The 14,549-nt window shown below is 47.7% G+C and overlaps 1 protein-coding gene and 1 long non-coding RNA gene across 18 annotated transcripts in view; both read left to right on the forward strand.

Moving 5' to 3' along the window:
• The window catches only part of MRRF (mitochondrial ribosome recycling factor), a 55,682-nt gene extending 54,087 nt beyond the window's left edge, over positions 1-1,595 (forward strand). For all 17 annotated transcript variants that reach the window (XM_008526904.2, XM_008526937.2, XM_070597066.1 and 14 more), the window contains one exon: positions 645-1,595. In XM_008526904.2, coding sequence (XP_008525126.2) covers positions 645-722 — 78 coding nt within the window. In that variant the 3' untranslated portion in view covers positions 723-1,595. The remainder of the gene's footprint in view (positions 1-644) is intronic.
• A 5,547-nt stretch (positions 1,596-7,142) lies between these two features.
• On the forward strand, positions 7,143-12,293 carry LOC139079768 (uncharacterized). The gene is made up of 3 exons (XR_011533704.1): positions 7,143-7,277; positions 9,155-10,198; positions 11,457-12,293. It is a non-coding gene; the product is annotated as an uncharacterized lncRNA (long non-coding RNA).
• Positions 12,294-14,549: the final 2,256 nt, after the last annotated feature.

A 14,549-nucleotide genomic window follows, 5' to 3' on the forward strand; every position in this document is an offset into this window, starting at 1 on the left:
TTATCCATTTCACTGTGGCTTTCTGGCATTGAATATTGTAATTAAAAAACACAATAACATTTTATTAACTACAATAACTGAATTATATCTTTTTTTAATTTGCATTTCTTTGGTGTCTATTGAATTTCCCATGTTGTTAACCAGCTATACTTCATCATTTTCCAAGACTTTTTTTTCTGCTTAGCAGATCTTAATATTCTTTTTATCAATTAGTATGAGGACTTTATATACCAGGGTATCTGACGTATAGGAAATTCTAGATTTATTAAGGGACAGATAAGGCTGGCTTCTCTGCATTCTATAATAGTGGTTAAGAATTTGGGGCTGTGGAATCAGACTACCTGGGATTTAATTTTGTCATTGTTACTTTCTGGCTGCGTATCTTGAACAAGTGATCTAACTGCCTCAGTTTCCTCATTTGTGAAGTGTGAATAATAATTGTATCTATCTCATGGGGTTGCTGTTAGGAATCAGTAAGAGTGTATATGTAAAGTTCTTAGTACAGTGCCTGGCTGGGACTCAATTAGTGTGAACTTTTGTCACCACTATTATTTCCCCGATGACCTTTCCATAGTTCTGGAATATTTGTCCCTCTGCCTTTTCCCAGCCCAGTTATTAGGCTGTCTCATTTTGTGTTTTTGCAGATCAGCCAAATGGCCGATGACACAGTTGCAGAGCTGGACAGGTATCTGGCAGTGAAGACCAAAGAACTCCTTGGATGAAAATCCACAAGGGGCCAGCAGTAATCCAGAGCCCAGTTTGGGATGGATCCCATGAGTGACAAAGTGGCATCTCGCAGCCCCATCCACACGGAAGGCCGTCACCATGCAGTTGTCAGTCCTTCTGAGGGCTGCCCTTCCAGTGGGACACTCATACCTATCCACTCTCATCCTCCTATCCCCTGTCCACCCCATTCTGCTCTAGGCCTTCTGCCATGGATACCCCTTGAAGAATATTTGCTGACCTTTACTTGGGGCATTTGCCTTGACTGTGACAACACCAAGCGACAGGACCAGTGGCAGACTTAGCACCACCTGGTCCTCATCTCGGGAGCCTCCTTTTCAAACAATTAGTCGGGCCCTGTCCCCAACTTTGAGCTCTGCTGAGGCTGATGTTGGCATTCACTTGTGGCTGGATACCTTTGCAAGAGGCCCATTTTCATCAACAATAAAGTCTAAATAAATTGGAAAGAATAACAACCACGAAGGAAAGGATAGAGTCAGTCTGGATTAATGATCTCTCCGGACCTGTATATAAAGCGTCCAGAACAGTACTTTTGCCTCTGAGTCATCTTCACATGTGCTCTTGTATCTGCCTGGGCCATTCTTCCGCTGCTCACCTGGCCAGTCCTGTTCGTCTTTCCGGTCTCAGCTTTGATAGCACTTCCTCTGGGAAGTCTTCCTTTTCCCCCCTGCCTAGGACCCCTGTTATTGGTTGTCATAGCACTGTGTACTGCTTTTATATGAACCGTAATAATTCTTTTTGATAATTAGTCTGTATATCTTCAGGATCCTCAGAACTTGGCATAATGCCTGAAACACGGCAGGCATTCAAATGTGGTGTGAATGAAGTGCGCATAGTAGCTACTCAATGAATGCTGGCTTCTTTTCCTTTCTTTCCCATCTTAAAAGGATCATTCTGTCGTTTTCTATTCCTGCCTTTGTCCTCAACATTTACTTGGTAATGAGTCCCCCAGGACTTGCCTGTTATTGACTGACCAGTGGTTTGTTGTGCCTCATCTTTGGTTACTGGGTTAAGTTAGGTTTTTTCCCCCCCCAATAATTTTTTATTTCACTCATTTGTTCATTCATTCATTCATTCACATATAATAGAGCCATCTTAGCTAGATACAGTTCTAGGCAATATTTTTAATCTTCATAGTAAACTTGTGAGATGTGTCTTACCTCCATTTTACAAATAGAAAAACTGAGACTTGACAATATTAGGTAACTTGCCCAAAGTAACAAAGCTAGTAAGTGATAGAGGGTTTCATTATTCATTGTCAGTCTCATTTTATAGAAAGGGAAGAGCTCAGAGAGGTTAAGTTTCTTGCCTCGGGTTACACAGCTAGCAAATGGCAGACCTGGGATTCAAATTAAAGCCTGATCTAAAGCACGTGCTCTGCCCTATGCCTCCTGCTGCCGTCACAAACGTTGAGCACCAACTGTGTGTCAGGTACTGTGCTATGTGCTGGGAATACAAAAATGAGTAAGATGTGATCCCTGTCTTTGAGGGGCGCGTGGTACACTGGACTAAGTTGCTATCTGTAGTGTCTTGGGTGGAAGGTAGGAAGTTCGTTCCAGTTCTGCCAGATGTCTGCCTTTAGCATGGAACCCACTTGGCAGCGGCAGGGCCTGGCTGCGTTCCTTCAAGGCAGCATCCAACTTCTCTTTGCTGTTTGACTTCTCTCAGGTTCTGTCCTGTGCTAGAGGTAATGAGGGTTGTGCTTCTCCCTGTGCTTGCACTGGTGGAATACACTGCACAACAGCCAGCGGGGAGTCAAGGTCAGAATGAGGTCGAAGATGAACTAAGCTAGCACAGTCTCCTGCCCTGCTTACCTGTCCTCAGACAAACCCTGTTCACCAGACCTGAGGAGCCATCATACGATCCGAAGTCAGCTGGGAAAGAACAGGGCTAGAAATAGCAATCAAGGAGCCTTTTTTGGGGTAAGCCACATGGCAGGGGCTTTGCAACAGTCTTTCGTGAGTGGCCGAAATCCCCCACTCACTCCAAATGTGCTTTTCAAAGATGCAGGATTTTTTAATAAACAGAGGAAATGATAAATTATGTTGTAACTCCACTCCAAAGGCATTTGGTTCTTAACAGCCAAATCCTCTGTAGTCTTTAAATAAACAAAAACTTATTTGGTGAACAGACGGGGGGGAAAATGAAAGATTTTCTGTACTTGGGTTCCACATGTCAACAATTTCTCTCCTGTGTGTATGTTGGCCAAAGCCGTATATCATGATAAATGAATAAAGGAAAACCTCGAGCCCAGGGCAGTCAGACAGCTCAGCAAATGGCTTTCAGCTGATTGCTCTATTTCAGTTGACATTTATCAAAGAGTTTCTCTGTTACTCTGTGTGTCAGGGCTGCCGTGGTGGCAGGGACGAGAATAAGACTACCTGTTTGGATGTGCTGAGTAATGAGTCATGCTGGGGCAATTCAGTCTCCCTCCTTCAGGCTCTCTCTCTTTCAAAAAGACAAGCTGAGTATGGCACTTCTCACACTTGGCAGAAGAATCAGCCACCTCCTCTGTTCAGTTTAACGGCTTTCAAAGTCCCATGAAAAACACAGGCCAAAGAGAATTTAAGAACTTTTTTTCTCTTAATTTTTTTCTTCTTTCTTCCGTGTGTGTGTGTGTGTTAAAAATTACAAAGAGAAAAGTTGAGACACTTCTCACGAGTTCCCTATCTTACTCCCTGTTAACAATTAGATGTATATCCTTCCAGACCTTTCTCTATACATACATAATTTTTAAAAAGCAGAGAGGGAACTATTCTGTTCCTATTCTGAAGCTTTCTTTTTTTGACGCAACAACATATCCTGGCCATCTGTCCGTGTGTGAAGATGTAGATAGAATTCATCCCTTTTCATTGCAATATTTCATTCAGTATTAAGTCATTTCAAATGCGTTGGAAGATGTTTCTATTTAAAGGGATTTTTTTTCTTGAGAAAGAACCCCTATTCTAAGTTTCTCTCTTTGGTAAGTTCTACTCTTCGTCAGTCTCAGACTAATATTTATTGAATGCCTGCTGTGGACCAGGTACCATGCTGGACACTTTACGTGTGTTACTACATCCAAACTTCCAAACAACCCTAGTTGATGTAGTGTTACTACTATCTGTGTTTACATATGAGACAAGTTTAAAAAGAGTGTTTAACTTACCCAAGGTCACACAGCTAGTAAGTGCCAGAATCAAGTTTGAAACTCAGATCTGACCTTGAAGTGGGTCTTAAATCACTGTCCTTTGGATTTGAAGTCTTCATTGAGCACTTACTCAAAATGCACCTACTACTACTCTGTTCCCTGAAGGTAATATAAGAGAAGCAGAAAGCTCAGCTCACTTTCATAAAACAATTAGAAAGCTATTTCTAATAAAGATGGCATGGAAAACAGTAGCTGGCACAGTAAACACTGAAAAGGAGGCAGCTTTTACGGAGACAGTAAAAATGACATATTTATACCTCATCTGCTTGGCAGACTCCTCTAGAATGTGTCGGAACCATGGAGTAAGCAGAAAGACCACCCGGTAGTGAATAATGATAACAACAACCCTAATGGTGTTGACAGCACCAAAAACTAATATTGGCTGGTGATTTTTAGTTTTCAAAGTGTTACATCCTTTATCCTGTTAAAACCATTGAGTGAAGCTTTGAATTTCTTTTGCCCTAATACAGCCAATTTTCATGATGTGCATGAAAAGGTATGTTCTCAGTTTTGGGGTACAAATTTTGATAGGTACACACAAAATGCAGTTTTTGGATTATGTTGTTTAGGTTTCCTGTAGTTCTTATTTTTTGATCCTTTGATGAGTCTTGGTTTGAAAGTGGTATGTTTCAGTTTTCTGTTACTAGCATTTCTGTTTCTCATTGCATTTCCTGTAATTTCTGCTCTGTGAAAGTGCTGCTGTGTTGTTGGATGCATAGACAGCCTGACTCTTGACGTCTTCTTCATCTCATTCGGTGCTCGGAGTCTGAATTCTGTCTTGTTGTATATCGAGATCACAGCCCTGGCTGGCTTGCTTTCTGTTTGCCTTTGCTTAGTCTGTCTTTCCTCTTCTTTTATTTTAGCCTTTCCGAATCACTATGTTTTAGGTATGTTTCTTTTTTAAAGTTGAATTTTGTTCTATGAACCATTCAGAAACTCCTTTTAAAAATTATCTTTGTGTTAAAATACGCATGTCGTCAAACTTACTGGCTTAACCGTTCTCAGGTGTACAGTTCAGTAGCGTGACGTGCATTCACGTGGTTGTGTGAGCAGTCTGCAGAGCTCTCTTCACCTGGCAGAACTGAAACTGCCCACTAAACAACTTCCCATTGCCCCCTCCCCCCAGCCCCTGGTAACCACCGTTCTACTTTCTGTCTCTATGAATTTGACCACTCTAAGTACTTGATATGAGTGGAATCATACAGGATTTGTCTTTTTGTGACTGGCTTATTTCACTTAGCATGGTGTCCTCCAGCTTCATCCATGTTGTAGCATATGTCAGAATTTCCATCCTTTTTAAGGCTGAATAATGTTCCATTGTATATATACATGAAACTCCTTTTCTTTTAATAGATGACAAACTCATTTACATCTATTAAGTTACATACAGACTCTCCATCCTGGCATTCCATAACTTCTGCAGTCTGGGCCTGTTGTATCTCTTTACTTGTGATATATCTCTCACAACTACCCTCATGCAACCAGTGCTTAAGCTAAATGGAGTTATTAGTTTTTCTGAGGTTTTGTGCTGCTTTCTTTCACTTCCGTGTCTTTTCTTAGGCTGTTTTCTTTGCCTGGTATGTGCTCCTTTAAATCCCTGCCCCACCTGACAGGCAAAATTTATCTAGCGTCAAAGCCCTTCTTGGTCCCACGTCCTTCCTTGAACTAACTCATTCATTTCCTTATCTTGACATTTCTCCTGATGCCTAGACCTGCATATGCCTATTGAGTGTCTCCACTTGGATGTGCCTCAAGCACCCCATACAGCTGGCCCTGCCTGGACTCTGTGTCCCCCCCAGGCCTGCTCACCCTCCTGCATCTCCTCTCTTAGAGTAGCGTCACCATCCACCCAGGTGCAGGACATTGGGAGCCACCAGTGCTTTCCTCTCCCTCATCTCATCCGATAAGTCACCAGGTCCTGTCAGTTCTACCTGCAAAGTGCTCTACTCCCCTTTCAGGCACACCCTTGAGTGGTGCTTACCAGGGAACAGAGGTGGCAGATGTTTCAGGCTGGCCTTGTCAGTGTCTCTGGCCTCACCTCTGAGGCAGAACATCAGCACTGGATAAGCCTTGTTGAAGTCCCGTGAAAAAATCCCCTACTCTTACTCTTTGCACCGGACTAGCACAGTGCTTGGTGCAGAGCAGGTGTCAAGGAAGTGTTTGTCCAGTTGCAACGGACCTGCCAGGCCTTGAATACAAATGAAGTTGATTTACATCAATAACCCAGAGTTTCTCTAATTACTCTCACCTACTTGCTCAGACCTCCAAACTCATCTGCTAAGTCAGCCTCAGGAGTTTCTGGGCATCTAAAGGCTACCTCCCATGGTGTCCACAATCATTGGCATCTGCCATACTCTCCTCTCCCACCCGGGCTCCACTGGCGTCTGTGGCCATGAATGCCTCTTGAGGGAGATTTGCCTCTGCTCCTACTGAGTGTCAGTGTCTGTGACAAAAGTCCTGGTTCCTGGGCTTGCAATGCCTGAGCGTGCTGGGTGGGCTCCCTGAAGAGCAGGGCAAAGGTCTCTTCCCTCATCCCATGCCACCCTTGGCCACCTGAGCTCCAGAGCAGGCTTGTTGGGGTCCAAGTCCCTAAAGTCTCCTAGCACAGTGGCTCCTCCACAGGCTGACCACTGCCGCTGATGGGGCTCGCAGGTGGCCCAGGGGGCAGGGCTCCCGTGCTTTCTACTCCCTTCCAAAATTGCCCCCTCTTCAGAGGAAGTCTTGGAACGCAGGAGGTCTGGTGTCTGACCCTCAACTAGAAAGCCTCAATAAGTTATTTTAACTAAGGGACCAGGGAGCTAGAAAGGGCCTTGTGAGGTGCTGAAGTGGCCAGTGAGAGGTAGGTCCTGTTTTGTCCTTTCTCTCCTCAATAAAGGTCAGTCCATTTCCCCATGGGTACCAAGGAGGGCTTGGACAAGATCACTGGTTTCTAACTGGGCCAGAGAACCTTTGCTGGTTCATGACAGCATCTTTACTCATCTGGGGCAAAATAAGTAGAATAAAGGCAGTGTAGCAAATGTTTTCATAAAATTATTTAACTTAAAGGACTATTCTATATTCTTATATCCTGCTCTTCCTATTTCTGTTTTAGGTATTAAAATATTCTTTCTATCATGAAATCATAAGTTGATGATTCTAAAAGAAATCCTCATTTAGAAAGATAAAAAGTTGGTCACCTTCTGTTGGCCCTCCATTTTTTTTAACTTTACAGATGCATGAATCCCAAAGTCTGTGAGCTGTGGGACCTCACGCCTACTCCTAGTGCTGATGCCCCCGAGGCTGTCATCCAAGGGAAGCTGGAGCTGTAACCAGGGAGAGAAGCAATGGAGGGAGGCGGTTTGACCTGGTGGGTGTCAGGGACCCGGTGGGTGAGCAAGCGGTGGTAGTGAGGCAGGGGTTGGAAACAGGACAATAGTCAATCAGGAGGGTTCAGAGACCCACAAGGGAGGAGGGACGGGTAAGGAGAGGTGAGTCAGAGAGGAGAGAGGGAGACAGAGACAGACAAACAGAGAGGGAGAGAGATACACACAGGGCCAGAGAGAGGGAGAGAGAAAGAGGCAGAATCAGAGACAAAGACAGAAATATATGTGCACACGCGCACACATGCATACACACATACGAGCACAGAGATCAGCGGGTAGAGACAGAAAGATGGAGACAGTCGCAGAGACAAACGGATGGCGACAGTGAGACAGTTATTCTGGAGAGATATTCCGAAAAAGATACCTAGAAAGAGGACAGTGAGATTGAGAGAGAGACACAGGAGGAGATAGAAAAATACAGAGAGAAAGGGACAGAAATCCAGAGAGAGACACACACAGTTTTTAAAAAGGCAGAAAGAGAATCGAAATATATAACAGTGTACACCTGAAATGTATAATATTATAAACCACTGTTACCACAATAAAAAAGAATAAAAAATTTTTAAAAATTGTATGAATAACTAAAACAATTGTAAAACTTACGGCTGTAAAAATAGACTCAATGTAATCATGACTGTGTAGAAACTATATATAGCAAAATTTTGGAAGGAGTAAAGATGTTGGGAGGTAATGTAAGTATGCTGAGTTCCTCATATTACATAGCTTAGTTCTTTAATAATAAAAATATTTTTTAAGACCTGAAAAAAAAGGAAGAAAGGAGAGAGAGAAAGAAAGCAAGAAAGAAAAGAAAAATGGAAAGACACACATTGAGACGAGGACTGAGGGAGGTAGACAGAGACATGGAGGCAGAGAGTGAGCGAGGCGGGTGGCTTTGCACAGCCCCAGCTTCTGCAGGGGGCGCAGGGTGTGGGTGGAGGAAGAGGCAGCACCAGCTGGGGCCAGGGCTGCAGGGACCAGATAAGGACGCCTGCCAAAGGAAAGCAGGGGAAGGAAAGACGTTTACAAATCCCTGGGGGGAGAAAGCCAGGGAGGCTGCCCCAGGCCCAGAGAACAATGGGTACTTGACTTCAGTGGGTCATTAATGAGACAATTAATGGAAAGAGTAACAGAGGCCTCCCCAGGGAGGACTCAGAGAGTGGGTAAGTGGAATTATTGTGGAGGGCTTGTGGGCGGGCGGGTGGTTCTAAGGGGGGGCCTTTCCTCACAGTCCCAGATGTCCAGCATGCCAACTGCAGATTCCTGGCCTGGGGCATGGGCCCTGTCCCAGCTCCCCCACACATACCCCGTGCTCCCTCCACTCTGGCCCCTTGCCAGCTCCCAGATGCATCCCTAGCCTTTGCTGCTGCCACTCCGTCTACCTGGAATGTCACCCCTTGATTATCTCCATCCTTGGAAACCCTACCCGTTCCAGGGGTAAATAAATACGGTGCATCCATACAATGCAATGGTGAGCCAGGGCCATATGTTTCAACAAGAACAGAGCCCCCAAAACATAATGGAAAAAGCACGTGGAGTCGTATATAGTGTGACACCACTTACGTAAATTAGAATGACAAGCACAAAGCGATTCTTTTAAAAATTATTCCTGCCTATATTTTGCATTATAAAATTATTTTCTTCAAAGGGGCGGTTATAAAGAGACACTTACCAAAACCATAATAGTGATTGCCACGGGGAGGGGGCAGGACTTAAAGGTACCCTAAAGTCATTTCATACGTCTGTATGTCTATTTCTATGTATGAAAACTTGGCAAAATGTTAATTTCGGGTTGTGAAAATAGGAGTGGTTGTTACCTTGTTTTTTTTTTTTTTAATCCCCCGTGCTTTAAAATCTTTTCCAGAGGAGAGAGAGACATCCTAGCTGTCCTCCAGACCCAGCTCAAATGCCACCTCCTGTGGGAAGCCTTCCAGGAACCCATCCACCAGTCAGATGTGGTTTCCCTTTTTCTTGGTACCAAGCTCTCAGGGCTGAAAGCGCTTTCTCCCATGTTTTTCCCTTTGTAATGTTCATGGATTGTCTTCCCTTCGAGGGCAGAGACTTCCAGCACAAGGCTGGCACAGAGGTGGTGCCCAGGGGTGTCTATGGGACTGAACTTACCTCTCCCATTCCACCACTGTAGAAGGCAAACTGCGAAGGCTCTGATTACATCTCAGATCCAACACACACTGTAATTTTGGGGGGTGGGGGAGTGGGCTCCTGAAATTCAAAGCATGGCTTCCAGAATGGGGATCTAGGTGTGGGGCAGATGGCAGCTGCTATTCAAAAATGTTCAGGGAGGAAGGAGAGGATCTTGTTTGCCGTGTCCAGGAAATTGCCCCATTGCTGGGTACCTGGTTGTTTGTGGCAACATTGCTAACAAGCCTCTAGCTAGAGTCCCAGCAGAGTTCCTCTCACCCACCCCAGTGGGGCAGAGAGGCATGTAGCTCCTTCCACCCAAATCTACCTATTAAAAGAACCCCTGAATCCCACTGGCCCCCAGTGCATCCCAGTTGCTGGTAAAATGGAGCCATTGCAGAGGTGGAAGGAAGAAGTACGTCAGTCCTGGCCCAGCGATCCAGGCAAGTGTTGGCCCATCCAGAGCCACAGCCACCACATAGTGAGCATTTACAGGATGCTCAGCCCCTGAGCTATGTTATCTAATTAACTCTCACAATAGCCCCTATTTTACAGATGAGGACTCAGAGGCTAAGTGACTGCACCAGGTCACAGGATGGCAGTAACTGTTGGAACTGGGACCCAGGCTGACCTGTTAGGTGGAGGGTGTCTCTTGGGTTTGGGTGGTGGGGTACACGGCTCTCCCTACTTCTAGGCAAACTCCTCTGTCTCACAAAAGGGGATACTGACGCACAAGAAGGGAACAACTCTTCCGTTGACAACGTAACAAGTGAGTGGCAGAGCTGGGACGTGAACCCAGATTTCCAGGCTGCTTCCGGCTCCCCTGGCCGCCCAGTAGAGTCTACCACCTAGCAGGGCAGACTTCATCTCGGGATGTTTAGTCCATTGGGCTTTGCGGTGTCTTACGCCTTCATAGGACATAAAACTGTAGCCTTTGGGGAGCAGGGTGGGACCTTAGAGATCATCTCCTTGGGCTCCCTCTTTGTAGTGTTGAGGAATTTAAGGCCTAAAGAAGGCAAATGACTCACAAGGCCCTTTTGATGTCAGGAAGTCCAGCCCAAAAAAAGCAGCCTCCTGATCCAGAGTCCCTTGGATTCTCGGAACCTATTGGCTCCAACTTTAGAACCGATTTTAATACTAGGTAACTTGGTAGCCAAACCCAGAGCCAACTGGAAACTATAAATTAGAATGTGGAGAAGGGCAGCTTCCACACAGAGCTGTCTGTTGAATGAATGAATGAATGAATGGATGGGTGGATGGCTGCCAGGCTCATTTCTGCCTCCCCCCCTGGTTTCCCTTCCTCTGCTCCATCTCTTGCTGTCAGATTAATTCTCTTCAAACAGCCTTTGCCAGGACATGGCTCTGCTCAGCAGCCCCCAGGAGTTCCCCATTGCCTGGATAACTAACTGAACAGTCTCCTTCCGTAGCTGGCCCCTCTGAGCCGTTCTCCACATTGTGAACTCTTTAAATTGCAAATCACAACACTCCCCTTCAGAGGCTCTCCATCACCCCCAGGAAAAAGCACCAAAGTCTTACCTCAGGGTTTTAACTGCAGGGTTTGACCTGGACCATCTTTCCAACCTCATCTCATGCCAGCCTCTCCCTTCCTCTGGCTGCAGCCACACTGCCTTCTCTCAAGTTCCCACTTCAGGGGCTTTGCACATGCTGTTCCCTCTGCCTGGGGCATTCCAGACTCTACTCTGCCTTGCTAACACTTGTACATCCTTTAGATCTCAACCTAATGTCACTGCTTCCAGGCAGCCTTCCCTGACCTCTCCAGATTGGGTTGACACCCTCCGTCAGCTGTTCCCACAGCCACCGGACTGCCCCCAGCACTGCACTGTCCCATTTGACTGTGTGTAACGTCTTCAGTGTCTGTCTCCTGTCCATACTATGAGCTCCGAGGGGGCAGGGGCTGTCCTGTTCACCATCAGGAGCTCAGTGCCCGGAACGCAGCCTGGCACACACTGTGTGGAATGATTAAATATATTTGGTTGTTCATTGAAATTGATTTATTCATTCAACAGATATTTATGGAGCATCTACTAAGTGTCAAGCCTGGTTCTCCACACTCCACAGTGGGGAACAACCCACCTCGAAGACCCTGCCTTCATGGAGCTCACAGTCTACTCTACATTAAATGGATAGAGAAATAACACAATGCTAGGCGTACCTAAGCTTTCTGAAGGACAAGGAGCAGGGGTAAGGGGTTGGAGCATGGAGCGCGCGTGCGCGGTGGGGGAGGGGGCGTGCCGATTTAGACGGGGTAGTCAGGGCATGTCTCATGGAGGAGGTGACATTTCAGTGCTGGGCCAGGACTCCTGAAAGACACAGACCCTCTCTCCTTCTTGGGCTGACTGGGTCCTAGGTGTGTCCAGGCATGCCAGTCTCCCGATCCCCAAACCCTCCCTGCCTGCCTCCCAGGGTGGGGGAGCAAGGAGCCCAGAAGAAGTCTTTGGCGAGGCTTTTGAGGCGAGTGCGAAGGCCCGAAGCTGCTCTTCACAACATCTGTGATTGGGCTGTTTCTGCGTGGCGCGGGGCGGCGATTGCTTTGTGCAGCGAGGACTCGGCTGATTGTGGCCGGGCAATTGGCACCCACAGACCGCGGCCGCCAGGGTTTACCGTGCACCCCCAGCGCCGCGGCGAGCCGTGCGCAACGCGCCAGCCCAATCTCGCCTCCTATATTCAGAGTTGATTAGACGCTATTTCTGCCTGGATTTTCAGAAGGCTCAAGAGCTTTTTTAATCACTACAGTGGCTCATTACGGTTTTGCAGTGACACTCATGTCCTTCAGTTCTCTTCTCAGATTAGATTCTATAGTCAGATGAATATTGGATGATTTCATTACATACAAATGCAATCAACAGTTTTGCATAAATTTCTTCTCTTTTCTTGAGTTTCAATTGACCCCAGCACCCATGGTGGCAGGCGCGATCCACATGTAAATGAGCCGGGTTTGCAGCCACCGAGAGGGGCCGGGAGAAGGCGGGCACTTGTACCAGCCCAGGGAGGGAGCCAGCCTTGATTGCTCAGGTTTGGGAGAGGGGCCTTGGAGGAGGGGGCGCCGCTTAGAGGGCAGCTTCTCTGACTGAGGGCACCCTGGTTCGGGATGGGGTTCCTGCAGGTGGACTGAGGCAGAGGGATGCTCAGAGTGGGGCAGGCTTCGTCTCTGGGCAGAGAAAGGAGTGTGGAGTGTCAGCGGTGGCTGCTGGGCCAGTCCTGGTGTGCTCAGGACGCTTGGGGCAGTGGCTATTTAACAACTGGTGTGGATGTGTTTCAATATTTTAACAACTGGGAGGGCCTTAACAGTGCCTTCCTGCTGAATGTTAGCTCTGACCCAACGAATACTGTTATTATTATTATCATAATCATCATCATTATTTCTTCTGGAGGGCTTGAGCTATGGCCATGAGGATGATCAACAAAAGTCAAAAGCCAGCCCAAGGCAGATGGGACAGTTTGGAGCCTGGGGCAGTGGCTGTTGCATCACCTTCTTGTTTTCTTTTTTGGGTGGAAAGGCAGGATCTTCTCAGAATTGAGCCTCAGAAGGCTCCGAATCCCTCCTTTATCTGGTGACTGAATCCTTTCCACCACATGCCTGTGGAGAAGATACCAGCCCTTGCTTGTTCTCCCCTGGGGGTGGGGAGCTCCCTCCCTGCAGTCAGTCTCTTCTGGCTTACTTGGCTCCTTGCTGACAGGTGCTTTCCCTGCCCTGACCCTGGGCCCTGGGCCCTGGCCCCACAGTCCACCTCTGCTCCCTCGGCTCCATGACAGCCCCTGAGGTCAGCAGTGGGGCCTGCTCTCTCCCAAGTTTCCTTTCCTAGGGCTGGTCTTCTCCATCCCTGCAGCTTCTCCTCCCAGGAAGTAGCCTCCAGCCCCTCCCCTGTGTCTGTGCTCCAGATGCTCCTGGTGGCTGTCAATGTTCGTAGTCCAGGCCTGGACCCAACACCAGGCATGAGGCTGGAGGGTAATGTGGGGAGTAAGCTGTGTGTGGTCAGGGTCCCCAGGGCTAACAGCTGTGCACCTCATGGAGGGTGGGGGGACCGGGATGGAGACGTTAGACCTGAAAATCTGCTAGGACAAGGGTCTGTGCATCCCAAACCACTTCCTTTAGGCAGGTTTTTTATAGAAGCTCCCCATGTAGACACAGACATGACACAGACAGTGTGGGTCAGGGACCCAGAGAGGGACATGTGGATGCACCAGGAGTCAGAGACCCATCAGGGATGTGACCCGAGCTCCAGTTGTCATCATGGACACATCAGAACCCTGAAGCCAGAGGGTAGAGCCAAAGTTACAGCCATGGACATGAATGAGACCCATTTGTGCTGGCACAGCCCCAGACTCAGGCCCCTGCCTCTCACTGCCCTCAGCTCCCTGCATCAGGATTATAGAGATCCAGGAATCTGAACTGATGTAGGGGCGCTGGCTATTGCCCACATGTTGCCGATGAGACCACTGAGGTCCAGAGAGGGCAAGGTTGCCAAAGAGCCACACAGCATTGAAGCCAGAGCCTCCTGATACAGTCTGGGAGCTGCTTCCCTGTTCCTCTGGCTGTCCCTGAGGACCATTCCCTTGTCATTCTGTCCTTCCGTGTGCAGTCCTGAAGGTCCTGTCTTCCCCAGCTGAATGGACCACCCATCACTGCCTGTGCACTGCCGTCTGCTGCTTCTTAGCCTCCCCACACTCCTCTTTCTGTTTGCATCTCGTGTACATTCCTCTTCCCTGTCTCTCCTTGTCTCCATCCTTGAGTCTGTCTCTCTGTCTGTATGTCCCTTCCTCTCCTTTCTCCCTCTCTTTGCCTCTCCTTTGCCTGGCCACATCTGCCCCTTAGCACTCCTTTGTGGTACCAGAGCTGGCCTCTGTCTGGGATTGGGAGATCTGAGACCGCAGGGCCACACCCCTAAGAGCTGCAGCCCCTGGGAGGAGGAGGTTGGGTGTGGGGGTTGGTTTCTGAACTCTTCGGAGCCTTCCTGCCGTGGGCAGCTCTGGGCCATCCATTTTCTCCCCGAGTCAAGGACAGCAGGAAAGCAACCATCTCTCATCACAGACCAATCTCACTGCGGCCTGGAAGAGGGGGCTGGGAGTGGGGGTGGGCAGGGGTGAAGAGGGCTCCCATC

Source organism: Equus przewalskii, chromosome 26 (assembly GCF_037783145.1).
Source record: "Equus przewalskii isolate Varuska chromosome 26, EquPr2, whole genome shotgun sequence".
Classification (NCBI taxonomy): Eukaryota; Metazoa; Chordata; class Mammalia; order Perissodactyla; family Equidae; genus Equus; species Equus przewalskii.